Genomic DNA, 14,578 nt, shown 5'->3' with positions numbered 1-14,578 from the left:
CTGTCACCTTTGGTTCTTGAGATATTCGAACCGGAAAGTATCTAAAAATGATCAGTTTTTCACTTGAGTTTCATTTTTTGACAGTAATAACTAGTTCTCTCTGAAACACAAAATGTCTTAGAATTCTTTTTTACACTGTCACGAAATGAATCCCCATAACCGTCCTAAAGAATTGATTATGCTAACTGGGGAACTATCTGAACACACTGCCCATTTCTACTGTCTATGCATACAAAAAAATATTACAATAATGAAAACTCAATATAATAAATAACACCGATCGACAAAGGCAAAGTTTCTGACATTGGTATAATGCGAATATAAATTTTTCGTGCATTTTCGTCTGCTACATCCAATTCTGTTGGTCGAAACAGGCTGTCGCATGAGGATGTTGAGAAATTTAATATCATGAGTAAATGGTCATTTTTATGGGTACTTCTGGTATTTTAATAACTCGGGAGCCAAAGGTGAAAGAGTAATTTTCTTAGCGACATTGAGTTTTGATGAATAAAAACTGCAATAATCAGCCATAAAATCTTGCAAGGAGCATGTGTCTATGTCATTAAAATAATTATAATATATACGAACGGAATATGAAATTATATGATTTTATTCCTTTACTAAGTAAAATCGCAGCTGACGAATACACGAGAGAGTTTGTAACATAGATGAAACTACTATTTTTACTATGCTAATACTTTCCTAATAACAGAAAAAATATCTAGAAAGCCCTAAATACATTTCATTTTTCGTTCATATATATCTTTCTTACGTTTTTATTTTTTATTTTTAAATTGTTTGTTTCTCATTTTTTTATAAGAATTTATTTTATTCGAACACATTCATGTTTCTGTCTCTGTACATACATATATTATATACGTATTTGATTTTGATATTTCAAGTTTTCTTCTAGGCATAGAAAATTAAGCGCATTTAAGCGAGTCACTCGCAGCGCACAGCAATTGTGTGGTGGTCATGTAGCAGGCTGCATACCATCCAGATTCAGCAGCGAGATCTCAGTAGGATTATGCGGGTATTTCCTCAAATCCTCGATCTAGTAATAGTACAAAGTATGCAAGCTGTAACCCTCTGCGTTCGCTGTGAGTAAAAGCCTCGCTTGGAACTATTATTCACTTGTCCTTGTGATATTAAAATTTGTCGATGTATCTTGCGATTTCGAACGTAGTGTAAACCTTCGTTTGGTTGCCAATTGATCATTATTGTCTTAGTGCGACAATTATAGAAAACTGAGCTTTCGAGAAAAGAGATTGAAGAAAGGAACGACAAGCGCTTAGATATTATTTATTCGTAGCGTTATAACAATTGATTCAATAGTCTTTAGTTGGCAAAACTTTTCTCAAAGACTGGAACAATCTTCTTATTAAAATTATATATGTGTAACAAAGGAGAAACCTTAAATTTTTGGTCATATTACTCATTTACGACATTGTTCAAGGTCAGTTTGATACGCAACCGAGCATATTAGATGCTCTTGCATCAAAGTGCAATCTCTATTTGCAATAGTAGTTAACAAAATTATATTAATCGCTGACAGAGGAGAAAATAAAAGAATATTGTTTTTAAGTCGCGAAACTTTAGAGGTGAAAACTTTAGAAAGTGAGGCGCGGATACCAATGCAACATTGAAATAAAGATTCACTTTATAATATTGTAAATATTACTGGCAGCTTCAAAGAGAGGATTCAGTGGATGAAATTTCTGAAACCATGTTTCTCTCTTTACTTTTACAAAAAAACAATTGTACAAATTATATATACACATCATTATTAGACGTTTAAATTAGCGAGGATTTTTTAATGTAACAAGTTTAAGAAGAATAATAATTGAGGATCATATATGTACACACAACATTAGAAAAATAATCATTTCTATTGCTTTGATCACTTCTTCTCCATCGTATCCTCAAAGTTTGTACAAACTTAATAAGATCGAGCCTTTAGCGCTTTAAATGAAACATTTCGTTTGTTATGCAGATAAGTGAAGGCATATGGTATCCGCGTAAATTTCAGTAAAAGGCACGAAATGCCAGAAGAAAGGTATTACGTAATCTATACATTGCTTCCTACTACGTTTTTGTCATGGCTCTTGATACTCAATAAAGGAAATGAGGAATGCAGCGCGTTTTCCTCGTAGCACAACGAAGAAGAATACGCTGAACAATATGCTTGAATGATCGTGATTTATATATTATCATTATTATTATAATAGGTGATTCATTCGCGTTTATTATTTATCTACAACTGAGGGCAGGCAATTATTTACAGAAGGGGGGGGGGGGCATGTTTTATCTTCGTGATGCTGTAGGTTCTACGCACTAACAAGGGATTACAATTTACTCAATGTAGATTTCTTCGATAGGGAAAGCAGTCTCGATAAATTTGGTGTAGAATCGGTGGAAGGCTCGCCTAAAACAAAGCAGATTCTTTACTCGAAGAACAACAATAAGAGTTTTACAGGTATGCATTACCCGACTGCTTCAGCCACAGGTCTGGTGGATTCTTGGCCTATGAACACGTGGCAGGCGAACCTTTGTAATATTGGATGTTTCGTGATGAAGCCGAGGTAACGATGATCCCGTGGATGAAACGCGCAGAAGGAGACATTTTTCAGCGAATAGAAATAATCATGGCACGGCGCCTTCGAGTTCTAAAAAATCCATTATAAATACAGTTACTGGAGCGAGGTTTCCAGAGATAATTTAAGTAAACGGGGCGCAAGAGAGAATAAAAAGTACCCTCGATGCTTTACTCCGGTCGACCATTCGAAGTCCCTGATCGGAGACTTCGAGGATGCAGGTTTGCGAAGGCGGAGGCTCCCGTGAGTTGTTGCCAACGATCCTTCGTATCGCCTGGCACACGACGCCCGTTCCTTTGTGGGCCAGGGTCTCCACAGAGCCCAAGTAGCCCAACAGGTATCTTTCTCGTTTGACTTTAGGCGCGCTGGGGTCAAAATCACTGTAATCCATGTCCACCGCGTAAGCTGATGGAAAAATACCCTGCCTACCCGTCCTCAAGTTTACACCTAACGAAACATATACAAACTATGTATCTCCACCACGAAGATATCCATGAAACCTTACAAGAGCCATAGGAAAAAAAAACTCTTTACCTTCGCACCATAAATCATCAGCCTCTTTTTGAACATAAATAGGATCCCCTATTTCCAGATCAATCTCGTCGTGATGCCGCGGAATGAATTTATGCAAGCCACGATGCGTAGCCTCTAATAATTCTAACTGAGTAAATGGAAGTCCAGCGCTACCTGAAAAGAAGCAGTACAGTACCTCATACATAGAGATACATGCATACATTATTTAAGAGAACATATAGCTACCTGGAGAGCTACCCGGTGAAACCGAATCCATGTTTCGGTGATTCGGTACCGGGGACACACTCTTAGGTCCATTTTCAGGCGAGTGCGCAGTGGAATGACCACTGTCCGTGGCCATCCTCTCGCTGTCAGGTGAGCTGTCCTCGTGGCGAATCCTCGAGTGGCATTTCCATAGGGCCAAATGGGGCCAAGTGGAGCTGGAGCCAGTCGCGGCATTTAGTTCGTCAGCGAGCGATGTCGACGTCTGCTGTTTTTCCTTGGATTTGCTATTTTTTGTTACTTCGCCGAGTCTTCGGTGAGGCCTCCTCAAGTTTGCGCAAACTGCATCAGGCTTTGCTGCAGTGCTCTTGCCACCTACCCTGCTACTCGCAACAAGTCACTTGTTAGTGTTCTGCAGCTGCAAGCTCTACCCTTCAAGATACAACATGTCACTGACCTAAAATCACTGTCAACAATGACGATTGGCTTGCGATCGTCATCGTCATCATCGTCGTCGTCCTCTTCCTCCTCCCCCGAGTCACCAACCATCCCATTGCAACATTTTTCATCGCTATCCTCCTGGGACGACGTTGGCGAGTCTATTGTGACGTCATGGACTAGCCTGAAAGAATTGACTTGGATTATTTCAGCGGATGGGGCGGGGCAGGGCTGCTTTTTGAGACTCACGTGTAATTTGTCAATGGTGCCTTCAGATGTTGGGGGAGTCGTTCGAAGTGATAGCGAAACTCCTCGAATTCGCTGTCCGCCATGACGGATCAGCCGGAGCGAGGCGAGATGCTAATGTTCTCCGTTGACGAGTCTGACCGCGAGTCCAGTGGCGGCACCATGGCTCGCAACGAAACACGACTGTCCTATTGATTCCTGCGTCGCAACGTAAGCGCATCAAACGTTCCTCCCACCTAGCTCTTCTTCCGTCGAAAACCTGAAACCAAAGAAAATCTTACCCTCTGATCTCTCTCTTTTTCTCATTGGGACTATATAATGCAAAGTATCTAAGTAGGGAGATTTATCTGAAGGATTTTTTAGTCTGCGGAAAATAAAGAGTACCAAAGACTACTGCTTATTTTATGGAGAAATTTCTCATCGAATCTTTGGATCAATTTAGTCGTTTCGTTCGAAAGAAATTTAATGTATGAAAGAGTTAGGTTTGTGAAGTATCTAAGCAGGATTTTTTAAGACGTAGACAGAATCTGAAAAAAAAGTAGAACGTTGCATTGTTTTATAGATAAAATTCTTATCGATTCTTCGGATAAATTTAGTCGTTTCACTCGAAAGCGATTCATTATACGAATGAATATAGGTTCACCAAGCACCTAAAGAAATAGATTTATCGGAATAATTTTTTATTCTGTAAAATAAAACAGAACATTGAATTGTTTTATAGAGAGAATTTTTACTACTGCCTTGGATAAATTTAGTCATTTCAATTAAAATAGTTTGAGCTATAGGAAAGAATTTGACCAAGTACCTAAATAGGATTCTTCTAAAGAATTTTTTAGTGAGTAGTAAAAAAAAGGAAAATACGACATCACTGCATCGTTTGATAGAGAGAATTACAGATCCTTCATTTAAATTTAGTTATCCTTTCGCTCGAGAGAGACTGCGCTTAATGAGTATAGGACGCATATCTATATATATTATGAGCGCAACAGGCGAGATGCGGGTAGATTATAATAAAGTTTCCTATATTTTTCTTTTAAGGGTGGAAAGTTGGCGGGGCAGCATCAATCCTCTCAAGGAGAGAAACACAATCGGTATAATTGAGTGGGAGGGAGGGTAGATCCGATAGTGGTAAGTGATGGACAGTGGTAATGTGCTGCATCTGCTTAACTGAGAAACGAAATGCTCCTCCGGCGATTCGAGCTTTTATTAAAGATCCTCTTTGTTCCCGCGCAACCAAAGAAGCGTAGTACTCTCAGGAGAAAAGAGTCTCTTTGTAAAAATTGCCTCGTTTAAATAACACTCGGATCAATCGTCGATAAATCATCTTATTTGTCGAGGGAATTCGCTGTATAAGCTTCAAAATCAAAAAAATACTAAATTGAGTGAAAACTGACAGAGTGGTCCAGTCTACAAATCAGTAAATTATTTACAGAAAAATCACTAGGAGTGTAAATGGTGGGGGAGTAAGAGCGAAAATTAAAGTTTTCTCTTTGTTAAACGAAGGAGTTTAGTTAGAGAGGAGCTAGGGAGAAGGGGAATCAAGTGGTAAACGCACCCTGTGCAAAGTCTTATCCGACCAATGACGGTGCTCCGCGATAGTTCTCGACCAATCCAAGCAGATTCCTCTCTTTGAAAGTCCCAGGAAAGCGGAGGGGTCGAAAGCTTAAAAACACCGGAAGATACAGTTCCAATCGCACTGTACTCACTGATTCCCTCAGCTGAAAACTACGGTTATTCGTGACAAGTGTCGTACCTGATTACCGTATAAAAATGAGTGGATCTGGCAAAGGCCTCATTGGCATGTGGTTGTACAGAAGAGGAGAAGGCTGGACTATCAAAGAGGGAAGTCCAGTTCGAAAAGCGAAAGACGTATGTCTTGCAATTATAATTTCTCCATCCAAGTTTTATACGCACAAAATTCAAATCTATCTTTAAATCATTTTTAGATAGCAATGGTGGAGACCAACTCAGAAAACAAAAATTCGGTCGTTTTTTCGCTCAAAAATCAAGTAGGCGGTTTGGCAAGGGCTCTTCAAGTGTTTCAAGTAAGCGCTGAGCTTTTCCATATGTATATAATTATCCTATAATATTCATGATAAAAAGAATGAGTCATTTTGATGATATTAAGAGCAGAAATCTAGTTATTTTTACATCATTCGAATCACCTTTACTACCGGAAATGTATATGCACGAAAGCTACTTATACGTTTTTTTGACGAAGGATTTTGGTGTTAATGTCGTGCACATCGAGTCGAGAAAGTCCATTCGACGGGGGTCCGAATACGAGATCCTTGTGGACGTAGAGTGCGATTCCAAGAGGATGGAACAGCTCATGAGGATGCTGAGTCGTGAAGTGGCCGCGATAAATCTTGCACAATATGAGGAGAACGGCACCATCCCAAGTGTTGCGTGCTTGTCGGCGGCTCCAAGCTTCGGTAAGAACGATTTAAATCGAGTAGCTCGTTAACTCAACCGTTTCATGGTCCCACGTAAAGATAAAACTGGAAAAGTAGCATAATTAGGAACATTATAGATTGACAAATAACAAATATTAAAAAAAATTTCAATTAAACCTTTGAAATATATAATTTCTTATTGTTGCTCTCCCTTTTCACAGTCCTCCATACAGATCTCTGGTAGATTGTTCGAATTTTGAGATTCCCCCCTCCCCCCTCTCTTTTCTATATACTAATCTCCTATAATCTATTATGCTCTAACGAATTAAACTAGAATATTTAGTAAAACTTTTGAAAATAAAACCAGATATTATTTTTAAACATTCGTGTGTTGCTCCAGTTTTGGTTACAAATAAACTATTTGTATCAAAAAACAAAATACAATTACTACTATAAAATTTAGTGTTCTTTAATTATAATATTTTTGCATGTATATTATTATGGTTTGTTATTTTTATACGTAACATTATTACCTTGCAATTTTTAAATGTATTCCCGCGAGTGAATTTATTCGACTGATTGACAGATTTCAGCGAAATGGACATGAGGTGGTTCCCACGAAAAATAGCAGACCTTGACCAGGCTCAAAAAGTTCTTATGTCAGGAATGGAACTGGATGCTGATCATCCTGTAAGTCCTCCATTTCATGCTACGAATATATATATAAATTTTATAATCCGATTTCCATTTAACAGAGTTTCAAAGATCCAGTTTACCGGAAACGCCGTGAAGAATTCGCTAATATAGCTATTAATTACAGACAGTAAGAGAGTTAAAGTTGTCCTTTCTTTTAATCTCGCGTTAGCTTGATAACGCACATATATGTATATAATAAACATTAATTTTTAGCGGGAAACCTATACCACGCATCCAATACACTCCAGAAGAGATCCGTACATGGTGAGTTTTCTTGTAAAAGCATTTTCTGCTTTTTCGCACGTTTCCGCCGACTAAGAGACTACGTGTTTTCTCGCACACGAAGCCAATCGAGCTGGCACAATTTCCGAGAGACGAACGAAGCTTGTTTCCATTGAATGCAGCCTTAATTGACCTATCGCCGACTTTCTTAATCGAATCTCTCTCCCGTTTCACGATTCGACCATGAACCCACTACATAATCCTAAATCTAATCTCTTTCTTTTTCTCTCTCTCTCTCTCTCTTTTATCAATAGGGGAACGGTATTTCGCGAACTTTTCCAACTTGCTAAAAAACACGCTTGCCACGAGTACCTGGAGAACTGGCCGAAACTCGAAAAATATTGCGGATATAGGGAGGATAATATACCACAGTTGGAAGATGTCAGTAGCTTCTTGAAACGTGAGTGGAAATTTTTCAAATTCATTAAAAATTAATTCGAGTTAACGACGCAATTTCTCTAGGTACAACTGGGTTCCAACTTCGACCGGTAGCTGGATACCTCTCGCCAAGAGACTTTCTAGCAGGGCTGGCTTTTCGAGTTTTCCATTGCACTCAGTACATTCGACATTACTCCGATCCTTTTTACACGCCTGAGCCGTAAGTTGAAAAAATTTATAAGCGTAATATATAATAGAATGACTGGTAATTATGACGATTTCAGAGATTGCTGTCACGAATTGCTGGGGCACATGCCTCTTTTAGCTAATCCAAGCTTCGCACAATTCTCCCAAGAGCTTGGATTGGCTTCGCTCGGTGCTTCAGACGAGGACATAGACAAACTTGCAACGGTAGGTCCACTGTACAATACAAATACGAAAGGATGGAGATTTTTACAGCTTTGATTTAAACTTTGTTATGTATCAGAAATGTATTTCAGAGATATGAAAATCTCCACCCCTTTGCCTTTGTAGTCTATGAGGTATTTGTCATTAACTCATAATGCTTGCCAATTACTAGACCAATATTGATCCTGTATAAGTTATATAAACATTCGTGTTTACTGGAGTTTCTTCTGATTTCTTATTTTCATGTTTCTTCTCTGCCTCTCAGTTGTACTTCTTCACGGTGGAGTTTGGACTCTGCAGACAGGAAGGTACACTGCGAGTTTATGGCGCTGGCCTCCTATCATCCGTGGCCGAGTTGAGACACGCAGTTTCCGCTCCTGAGAAAACCTTTAAATTCGAGCCGGAAATAACCTGCAAACAAGAGTGCATAATAACCGCTTTTCAGAACGCCTACTATTATACCGACAGCATCGAGGAAGCAAAGGAAAAGATGAGAACATTCGCCAATCAAATTCAGCGCCCGTTCGGGCTTCGTTATAACCCTTATACACAATCAGTGGAGGTATTAACAGATGCCCAAAAGATTACAGCATTGGTGAGCGAGCTCCGTGGTGACTTGTGTATCGTTTCCAATGCCTTGAAAAAGATCCAGGAGCAGGACGAAACAGTAGACGTTGAGAGGATAACCAATCTTCTCACCCATGGCATCGATCTTCCACTTGAGAGTTCATCTTCATCCAGCGACGAAGACAAGAGTCCTAATGTCGAGGAACCTGAGCGAAACATTCGAAATGAAAATGGAAATCCATAATCCTCCTGAATAATTATTACATGCATGTATATTGTTAAATAAATCTAGTCGCTGTGTTTTAATTGCTATTGCGCATAAATAGTATTGTCGTGTTTAAGCTTACTGCAGCAAATCTATTTGTGTCAAATATCTGATCTGTAGACAAGCAAAATCTGTAATATTATCATTCAAAATATATCTCATACTTATTGTGTCACCCATCCCAATCATGATCCTGTAAAATTACGTTTCTTGCACTTTCTTGCGATTCTCGCGCCTTTTACTGTTTATCCTTTAGTATTCCCAGTTCCAGATATTCCTTCTTCAGCGCGGTACACGAATGGAACTGGCGAGTGGCGGAACTGGACAGAACTAAATGGAATAAGAAACAAAAGAAACGGACAGAATTAAGTGACAACATGGTGAAAACCAAACCTGACACAATCACTGACAACGGCAAGTGCGGACACAGAAATAACATTGTTTACTAATCGCTCTACGCAATATGTGACATTCGACTGACAAAACTTTTCTATTCAGATTAAAACGAGCGTAAGTGGGTACACAAGAGGATAGGTAAGTGATCTTTTTGTTGTTTTACTTAGTTAATTCATTTTCGCAGGTACTTATGCTCCAATCATGGCACAAATACAATCATCTACATCTGACGGAATGCCAAAGAACTTTGTATCGGCAATGCGTACATTATTTGATATTATGGACGATCAAAATACAGGATTTGTCAAGTTCTCGGATATTGAAGGGCGCTGGCAGGATGATGGTAGTCAAGGTTTGCCAAAAGGTGTTTTGGATAGTTTGAAAAAAGTTACACCACCCAATGGCCTTTTGTCGTTCGAAAGATTTTGTGCAGGGCTTAAAATATGTTTGCTGCAAATACAGGCTGAGGTTGATAGGAAAAAGCAGGAAACTCAGCCAAATCGGCCACCTTCTGCTCCGATTCTTATTAATGATAATCAGAATAAAGCACCATGGACTTCTCCTAACACAGCTGCCATTAGACCCAATAATGTGATTTCTCAACAACGTACGTCCAGTATGCCTCAATTGCTGAATTCTAGAAAGGGTTCCAATGCACAATTGGATCATATAGAAAACAGAAATGAACCAGAAGTAAAGTTAAATAAATCATATGGCCCTCCTAAACCACCACGTACGGGTGCTGCTCTGGAAGGCAGATTATTAAATGCTGAAAGAAGTTTTGACAAATCTGAGATTCGTACCGTACTACAAAACTGGCAAATGGGATTGATGATGAATGATGATAAAAGGCATATGTCTACTGTAAATTATAGAACAGATGCAAGGACATTATTAAGACCTGCAAGAGTTCTGGGTGATGGTAAAGCTATCGAATTGCAAAATAACCAACTAAGCATCCCACCAAAAAGATCCTTGAATAGACGTAGAGAGCCCAGGCGTCACACATTGCAGAATGGCATTGATTACAATATGGTAAAGAAATTTTCTCATGGACCCCTACTAACGTGGTGACTGGTTTTCAACATTAACAATTTAATCCCTCTTCCTGAAATATTATGGCATGTATAACTAAAAAAAATAGTTTTATTGTCTCCATAAAGATATTGTTTAGTACTAGAATATGTAATTTTTATAGATGAAGAGAATGAAGCATATTGAACAAGAAAAAGATGTGCTGCTTCAAGGCTTAGCAGCAGTTGATAAAGCAAGAGAATGGTATCTGAGGCAAGTCTCCCAAACTCAAGAAAAAATTAAACAGTTGGGTAGAATGGGCTCTCACGTGGTAATTATTTTCTTTCTTAAAAATAATTATATTATATAATCTTCTTATGCAACGCAATCGTCTCCATTCTTTGTTTTTACATTGAATTAGGAACAATGGACAGAAGCACAGCAGGAGCGTCTGGAACTTCAACGAGCACGTGTGCTTGAAGTTAATAGACATCTCGCTGCTTTAATCAGCAGTTGGGAGCGCGGTGGACTACCACTCCATATGAACTTAGCTTTTCTTAGTACTCCAACTTCCGCCCATCTGCAGCAAGACATGCTTTCTCGACTAAGACAACAGAATCACAGATTAACTGAGGTATGCGTGAATGAACGTAGAATAGCTCTAATTTAATTTTAAAATCCTTGTTTTTCACACATTTCGAATGCTTGTAGGAAGTGAGTAAAAAGTCACAAAGAATAGCCCTTCTCGAACAAGAGAAAGATAGTTTAGTGAGAGAGCTATACAATAGGCAACCTGGAATGGTTCAATCGCGAAGAGCCACGATGATACATGAACAGCACGACCAAACGTTCATGTAAGGTACTATTAATACTTAATTATACCACGTTATTATTTTAACTGATTGACACGATACGTCAAATTAACGCAAAATTATTTTTTAGAATATGACGATGAACTACGAGACACTGTTCCATAGGAAGTACTTGGAACAAAGCATCGAAGCCATGTTAATAATATAATTTTTTATTTTTTACAATATTAGCCAACATAAGTGCCTCAAAAAACGTATGTTAATCCGTCCAAATAATTAATAAATTTTATTTGATTAGCAAAAATAATCAATATCTTAATTGTCTGGTCCATTGCAGTCGAACATAAACGTTTGTATTCCAGTCAGCATATCCATGACATAGATTCCACCAATTTCCGGCGTTTGCTAGGCGTAATCGTAATGTCAAGAGTTATCATAATCTAGGAGTCGATAATATATTTGACTCTTTTTGATTCATTCCATAAATAATACATACATCAAGCTAGCTTTGAAATCTTAACCAAGAGTCTTATATCCTTTGTCAAATGTATGTTACTTGCATCAAGACTATGCATCGAACATTTTTTTAGTTCTAATCTCTTGCAGTACTGTAAGGTCAATTTTATTACAAGTTATATATTTAGAAAAGTTATATATCTAATAATGATATTGAAATGTATTTTTGATAGTAACAATTGTCGCCCGCCACCGTGGCATGACCGACGACCGTGCCGCCCCATGCATATATCCGCGCTCGGTCAGCTCTGCCTGCGATATGCTCGATAATTCAGTCAGTAGGCACTGGATGAGTAGCGTTCGTTCAGTTGCTCCTTCAAAAACTCTCAAGCGGCAGAAACGAGACACAGGACCGACCCACCTCCAGTCGTGAACGCTGCGCTCTGAACGAAAGATCTTTTCTTCAGGCAAGGCGCAATCAAATAGTTTTATATTACTTTACCCGGAAAAAGGTGTGCTCTGTAAATCGGAAGACCTTGGATCTTCGCAATTATAAGAGCAATCATCGCTACCACCACCCTCGAAATCGACCACCCTTCTCTTTTATCCATTTTATTTTCCACAATCCATATACTTTATTACCACATCCATCAGTACTTCAAGATGCAGCTCAGCAGTACGTTTATCGTGCTCCTCTTAATCATCATGATAGGTATATATTTAATTCTTTTTGAGTTTCTTCATTTTTCGTTCGCTCGTTTGAAACCCGCATATACTTATTTTTATACATTACAATATACGTCACAGTTGCTACCAATTGATTTTTGAAGAATTCATCAAATGTACTCTTTATAAAGTTTTTTCTATAATCATATTGTTACAAACAAAAAACATGAGGTTGTTCAACTCAATATTTTCACTTGTCAAACATATAGCGTCTTCCGCAACCGGTTTGGTGATACGGAGCGGGTTACAAGCCATCCTTATCTATTACAGTACTTATCATTTTTAATGTTCATTTGAAGAATCCCTTTCATAAAATTTTCCGTTTGCTCTCTATTGAAGTAACAAAATATTTATGATCTTTTATTGAAAATTTCAAGAAAATTTATATGTATACTAATAAACAATAATTATTGTTGGTTTTCGTTAAATTTCTTAGCTACTGATAAAGATGATTAATGCAACATAATATCTTTTGCTGCAATTGCCCTCTCAATTTACTTTTCGAGTAATCTCTGTTGATAAGTTTTACGCCGATAGTATAAGGTTCTCGTATTTTAATTAAGCTCGGATGATAGTATACTTCTTTCTTTAAAAATGCATTGCGGAAATAACAATGTTTTTAAGACTAAAGTATGCTTGCAGCATCTAATATGATTTTTTTTTACAATAGCAAGCTCCGATTACAGAACTAGGATCTTATCTGTTGAGTTTTATCAATATGGGCAAGCAGGAAATGCAGAGAAATTTCCGGCACACAAATATATATATATACCTCGTATCTTGACATGCTTTCTCAAATTATCTGTCGTCTCTGCCGTGAAAATAAAATCGCTTTCCTCAGAGGGTCTTTTTTCTTTTCCATTAGTTATTATTTTATTAATTTTATCAATATATACAATAATAACTTTGTTTGCAAAAATCACATTAGGCCATTCAGATGGTTTAAGTCTTGAAAAAAGGTATTACATTATCTTTTTTTCTTTCATACTTTTACTGACCATTAGGTACTCTGTCAGAGTCATGCGAGATGGATCAGATGCGATATGGTTGTCGCATCTACAATGCACAATGCAGTTGCGGATTTGGTTGCAAATCTGAGTATAGATACGATAACAACGAAGACTGCAAGTTAGCTCTAAAAGGTAAGAACGTGAAATACTTGTAAATTATTGTTTTACTAATCAACGCTTTCTTAAGTCATTTAAATGACACTTAATACAGTATATCTTTAAGTAATGATCATCCCCTTTACGTATTTACTCATTACAATTTTTATTTAGGTACACGCACCGATATCTGTTATAGATCAAGGCCGTGCTTGAATGGGGGCTCTTGTTTACAAATATCGACACCTCCCGGATTTCAATGCCGTTGCGAAGGGACCGGATATTACGGTTCTCGTTGCGAAAGTCGTAAGTATATATATGGTGGACATCCAATCCATGTTTTATAAAAGCGATTTAAACATTCGATTAAAATGGCACACAATGTTGTGACTAAAATGTAGCTCAGCAGCTAGCAAAGGAAATAGCCGGTTGGTGCAAAATGCACCACCTCCTATCTTTTACAAAAATAGTATATACTGTATAATATTGTATTAGATATATACCTACATATATATTATATAGTTATATCCTTCATGAAAACGATAGCATGTTGCTACTATTGTTATATCTTTTACAGCATGCCCAGGCCCGAATAATCTACGTTTTCGTGGCCCCTTTCCCTACGAGTGTGTTGTCATCTAACGTAAATTTTACGGCGTTTTGGTTTACTCGCACACTTGAAGAAATTCACTTCTTACATTAAGTACAAAATACTTAAATAATTTTTACGATGTTATACACACCTTTGTACATACATAATAACTATAAAAATATATTTAATCCTTAATACTAATTTATTTGTCCATGTAATTATCATCCGACAAATTCCAAATCATTTAATCAATTGCGAAATAATATCCTCGTTATCACGTGCTTTTTTTCAAACAAACTTTCTAACGCGAGGTTAATAAATTCTTTGAATCTTTCAATGTTTATTCATCAATAAATTTACAGTATTTATGCACATGATGTGTCATAATACAGATCGAAGGACAAACGCACAAGATTTGTAATGCGCTTGTGTCATGGTAGTATGCATACTACCCCGTAATTGGTATTTGTT

At 37.7% G+C, this 14,578-nt stretch overlaps 4 protein-coding genes across 6 annotated transcripts; 3 read left to right on the top strand and 1 right to left on the bottom strand.

Moving 5' to 3' along the window:
* Positions 1-1,276: 1,276 nt before the first annotated feature.
* Positions 1,277-6,300, bottom strand: Aplip1 (JNK-interacting protein Aplip1). Its single transcript, XM_066734087.1, has 8 exons — positions 6,220-6,300; positions 4,017-4,272; positions 3,787-3,951; positions 3,354-3,712; positions 3,129-3,281; positions 2,755-3,041; positions 2,488-2,666; positions 1,277-2,425 (listed from the first exon to the last, which is right to left on the bottom strand). The coding sequence occupies exons 2-8, from the start codon at positions 4,097-4,099 to the stop codon at positions 2,353-2,355; spliced, it is 1,299 nt and encodes a 432-aa protein (XP_066590184.1). The 5' UTR covers positions 4,100-4,272; positions 6,220-6,300; the 3' UTR covers positions 1,277-2,352.
* Trh (tryptophan hydroxylase) lies at positions 5,733-9,126 on the top strand. Its single transcript, XM_066734086.1, has 10 exons — positions 5,733-5,882; positions 5,960-6,058; positions 6,235-6,448; positions 6,996-7,099; positions 7,165-7,232; positions 7,319-7,369; positions 7,642-7,787; positions 7,850-7,985; positions 8,050-8,176; positions 8,439-9,126. Exons 1-10 carry the CDS (start codon positions 5,784-5,786, stop codon positions 8,982-8,984), a joined length of 1,590 nt encoding a protein of 529 aa, XP_066590183.1. The 5' UTR covers positions 5,733-5,783; the 3' UTR covers positions 8,985-9,126.
* A 248-nt stretch (positions 9,127-9,374) lies between these two features.
* Positions 9,375-11,975, top strand: LOC136777381 (suppressor APC domain-containing protein 2). Of its 3 annotated transcripts, XR_010823231.1 has the most exons (8): positions 9,375-9,515; positions 9,586-10,436; positions 10,600-10,746; positions 10,837-11,049; positions 11,127-11,269; positions 11,358-11,481; positions 11,565-11,837; positions 11,917-11,975. XR_010823231.1 is itself a non-coding variant. In XM_066733620.1 (6 exons), the coding sequence occupies exons 2-6, from the start codon at positions 9,603-9,605 to the stop codon at positions 11,362-11,364; spliced, it is 1,344 nt and encodes a 447-aa protein (XP_066589717.1). In that variant the 5' UTR covers positions 9,375-9,515; positions 9,586-9,602; the 3' UTR covers positions 11,365-11,525. The 3 variants fall into 3 exon arrangements, 2 of the variants coding, with proteins under 2 accessions (XP_066589717.1, XP_066589718.1); XM_066733620.1 differs by lacking the exons at positions 11,565-11,837; positions 11,917-11,975 and having other exon boundaries at positions 11,358-11,525; XM_066733621.1 differs by lacking the exons at positions 11,565-11,837; positions 11,917-11,975 and having other exon boundaries at positions 11,127-11,274; positions 11,358-11,525.
* A 116-nt stretch (positions 11,976-12,091) lies between these two features.
* On the top strand, positions 12,092-14,308 carry LOC136777383 (protein cueball-like). The gene is made up of 4 exons (XM_066733624.1): positions 12,092-12,395; positions 13,414-13,551; positions 13,690-13,821; positions 14,093-14,308. The coding sequence occupies exons 1-4, from the start codon at positions 12,347-12,349 to the stop codon at positions 14,155-14,157; spliced, it is 384 nt and encodes a 127-aa protein (XP_066589721.1). The 5' UTR covers positions 12,092-12,346; the 3' UTR covers positions 14,158-14,308.
* Positions 14,309-14,578: the final 270 nt, after the last annotated feature.

Source organism: Prorops nasuta, unplaced genomic scaffold, assembly GCF_024137725.1.
Source record: "Prorops nasuta isolate Cenicafe-Biocafe unplaced genomic scaffold, Cenicafe_Pnas_1.2 PNAS00011, whole genome shotgun sequence".
NCBI lineage: Eukaryota > Metazoa > Arthropoda > Insecta > Hymenoptera > Bethylidae > Prorops > Prorops nasuta.
The sequence above is the reverse complement of the archived record's forward strand: the minus strand, read 5'-3'. Positions and strand labels throughout refer to the sequence as shown.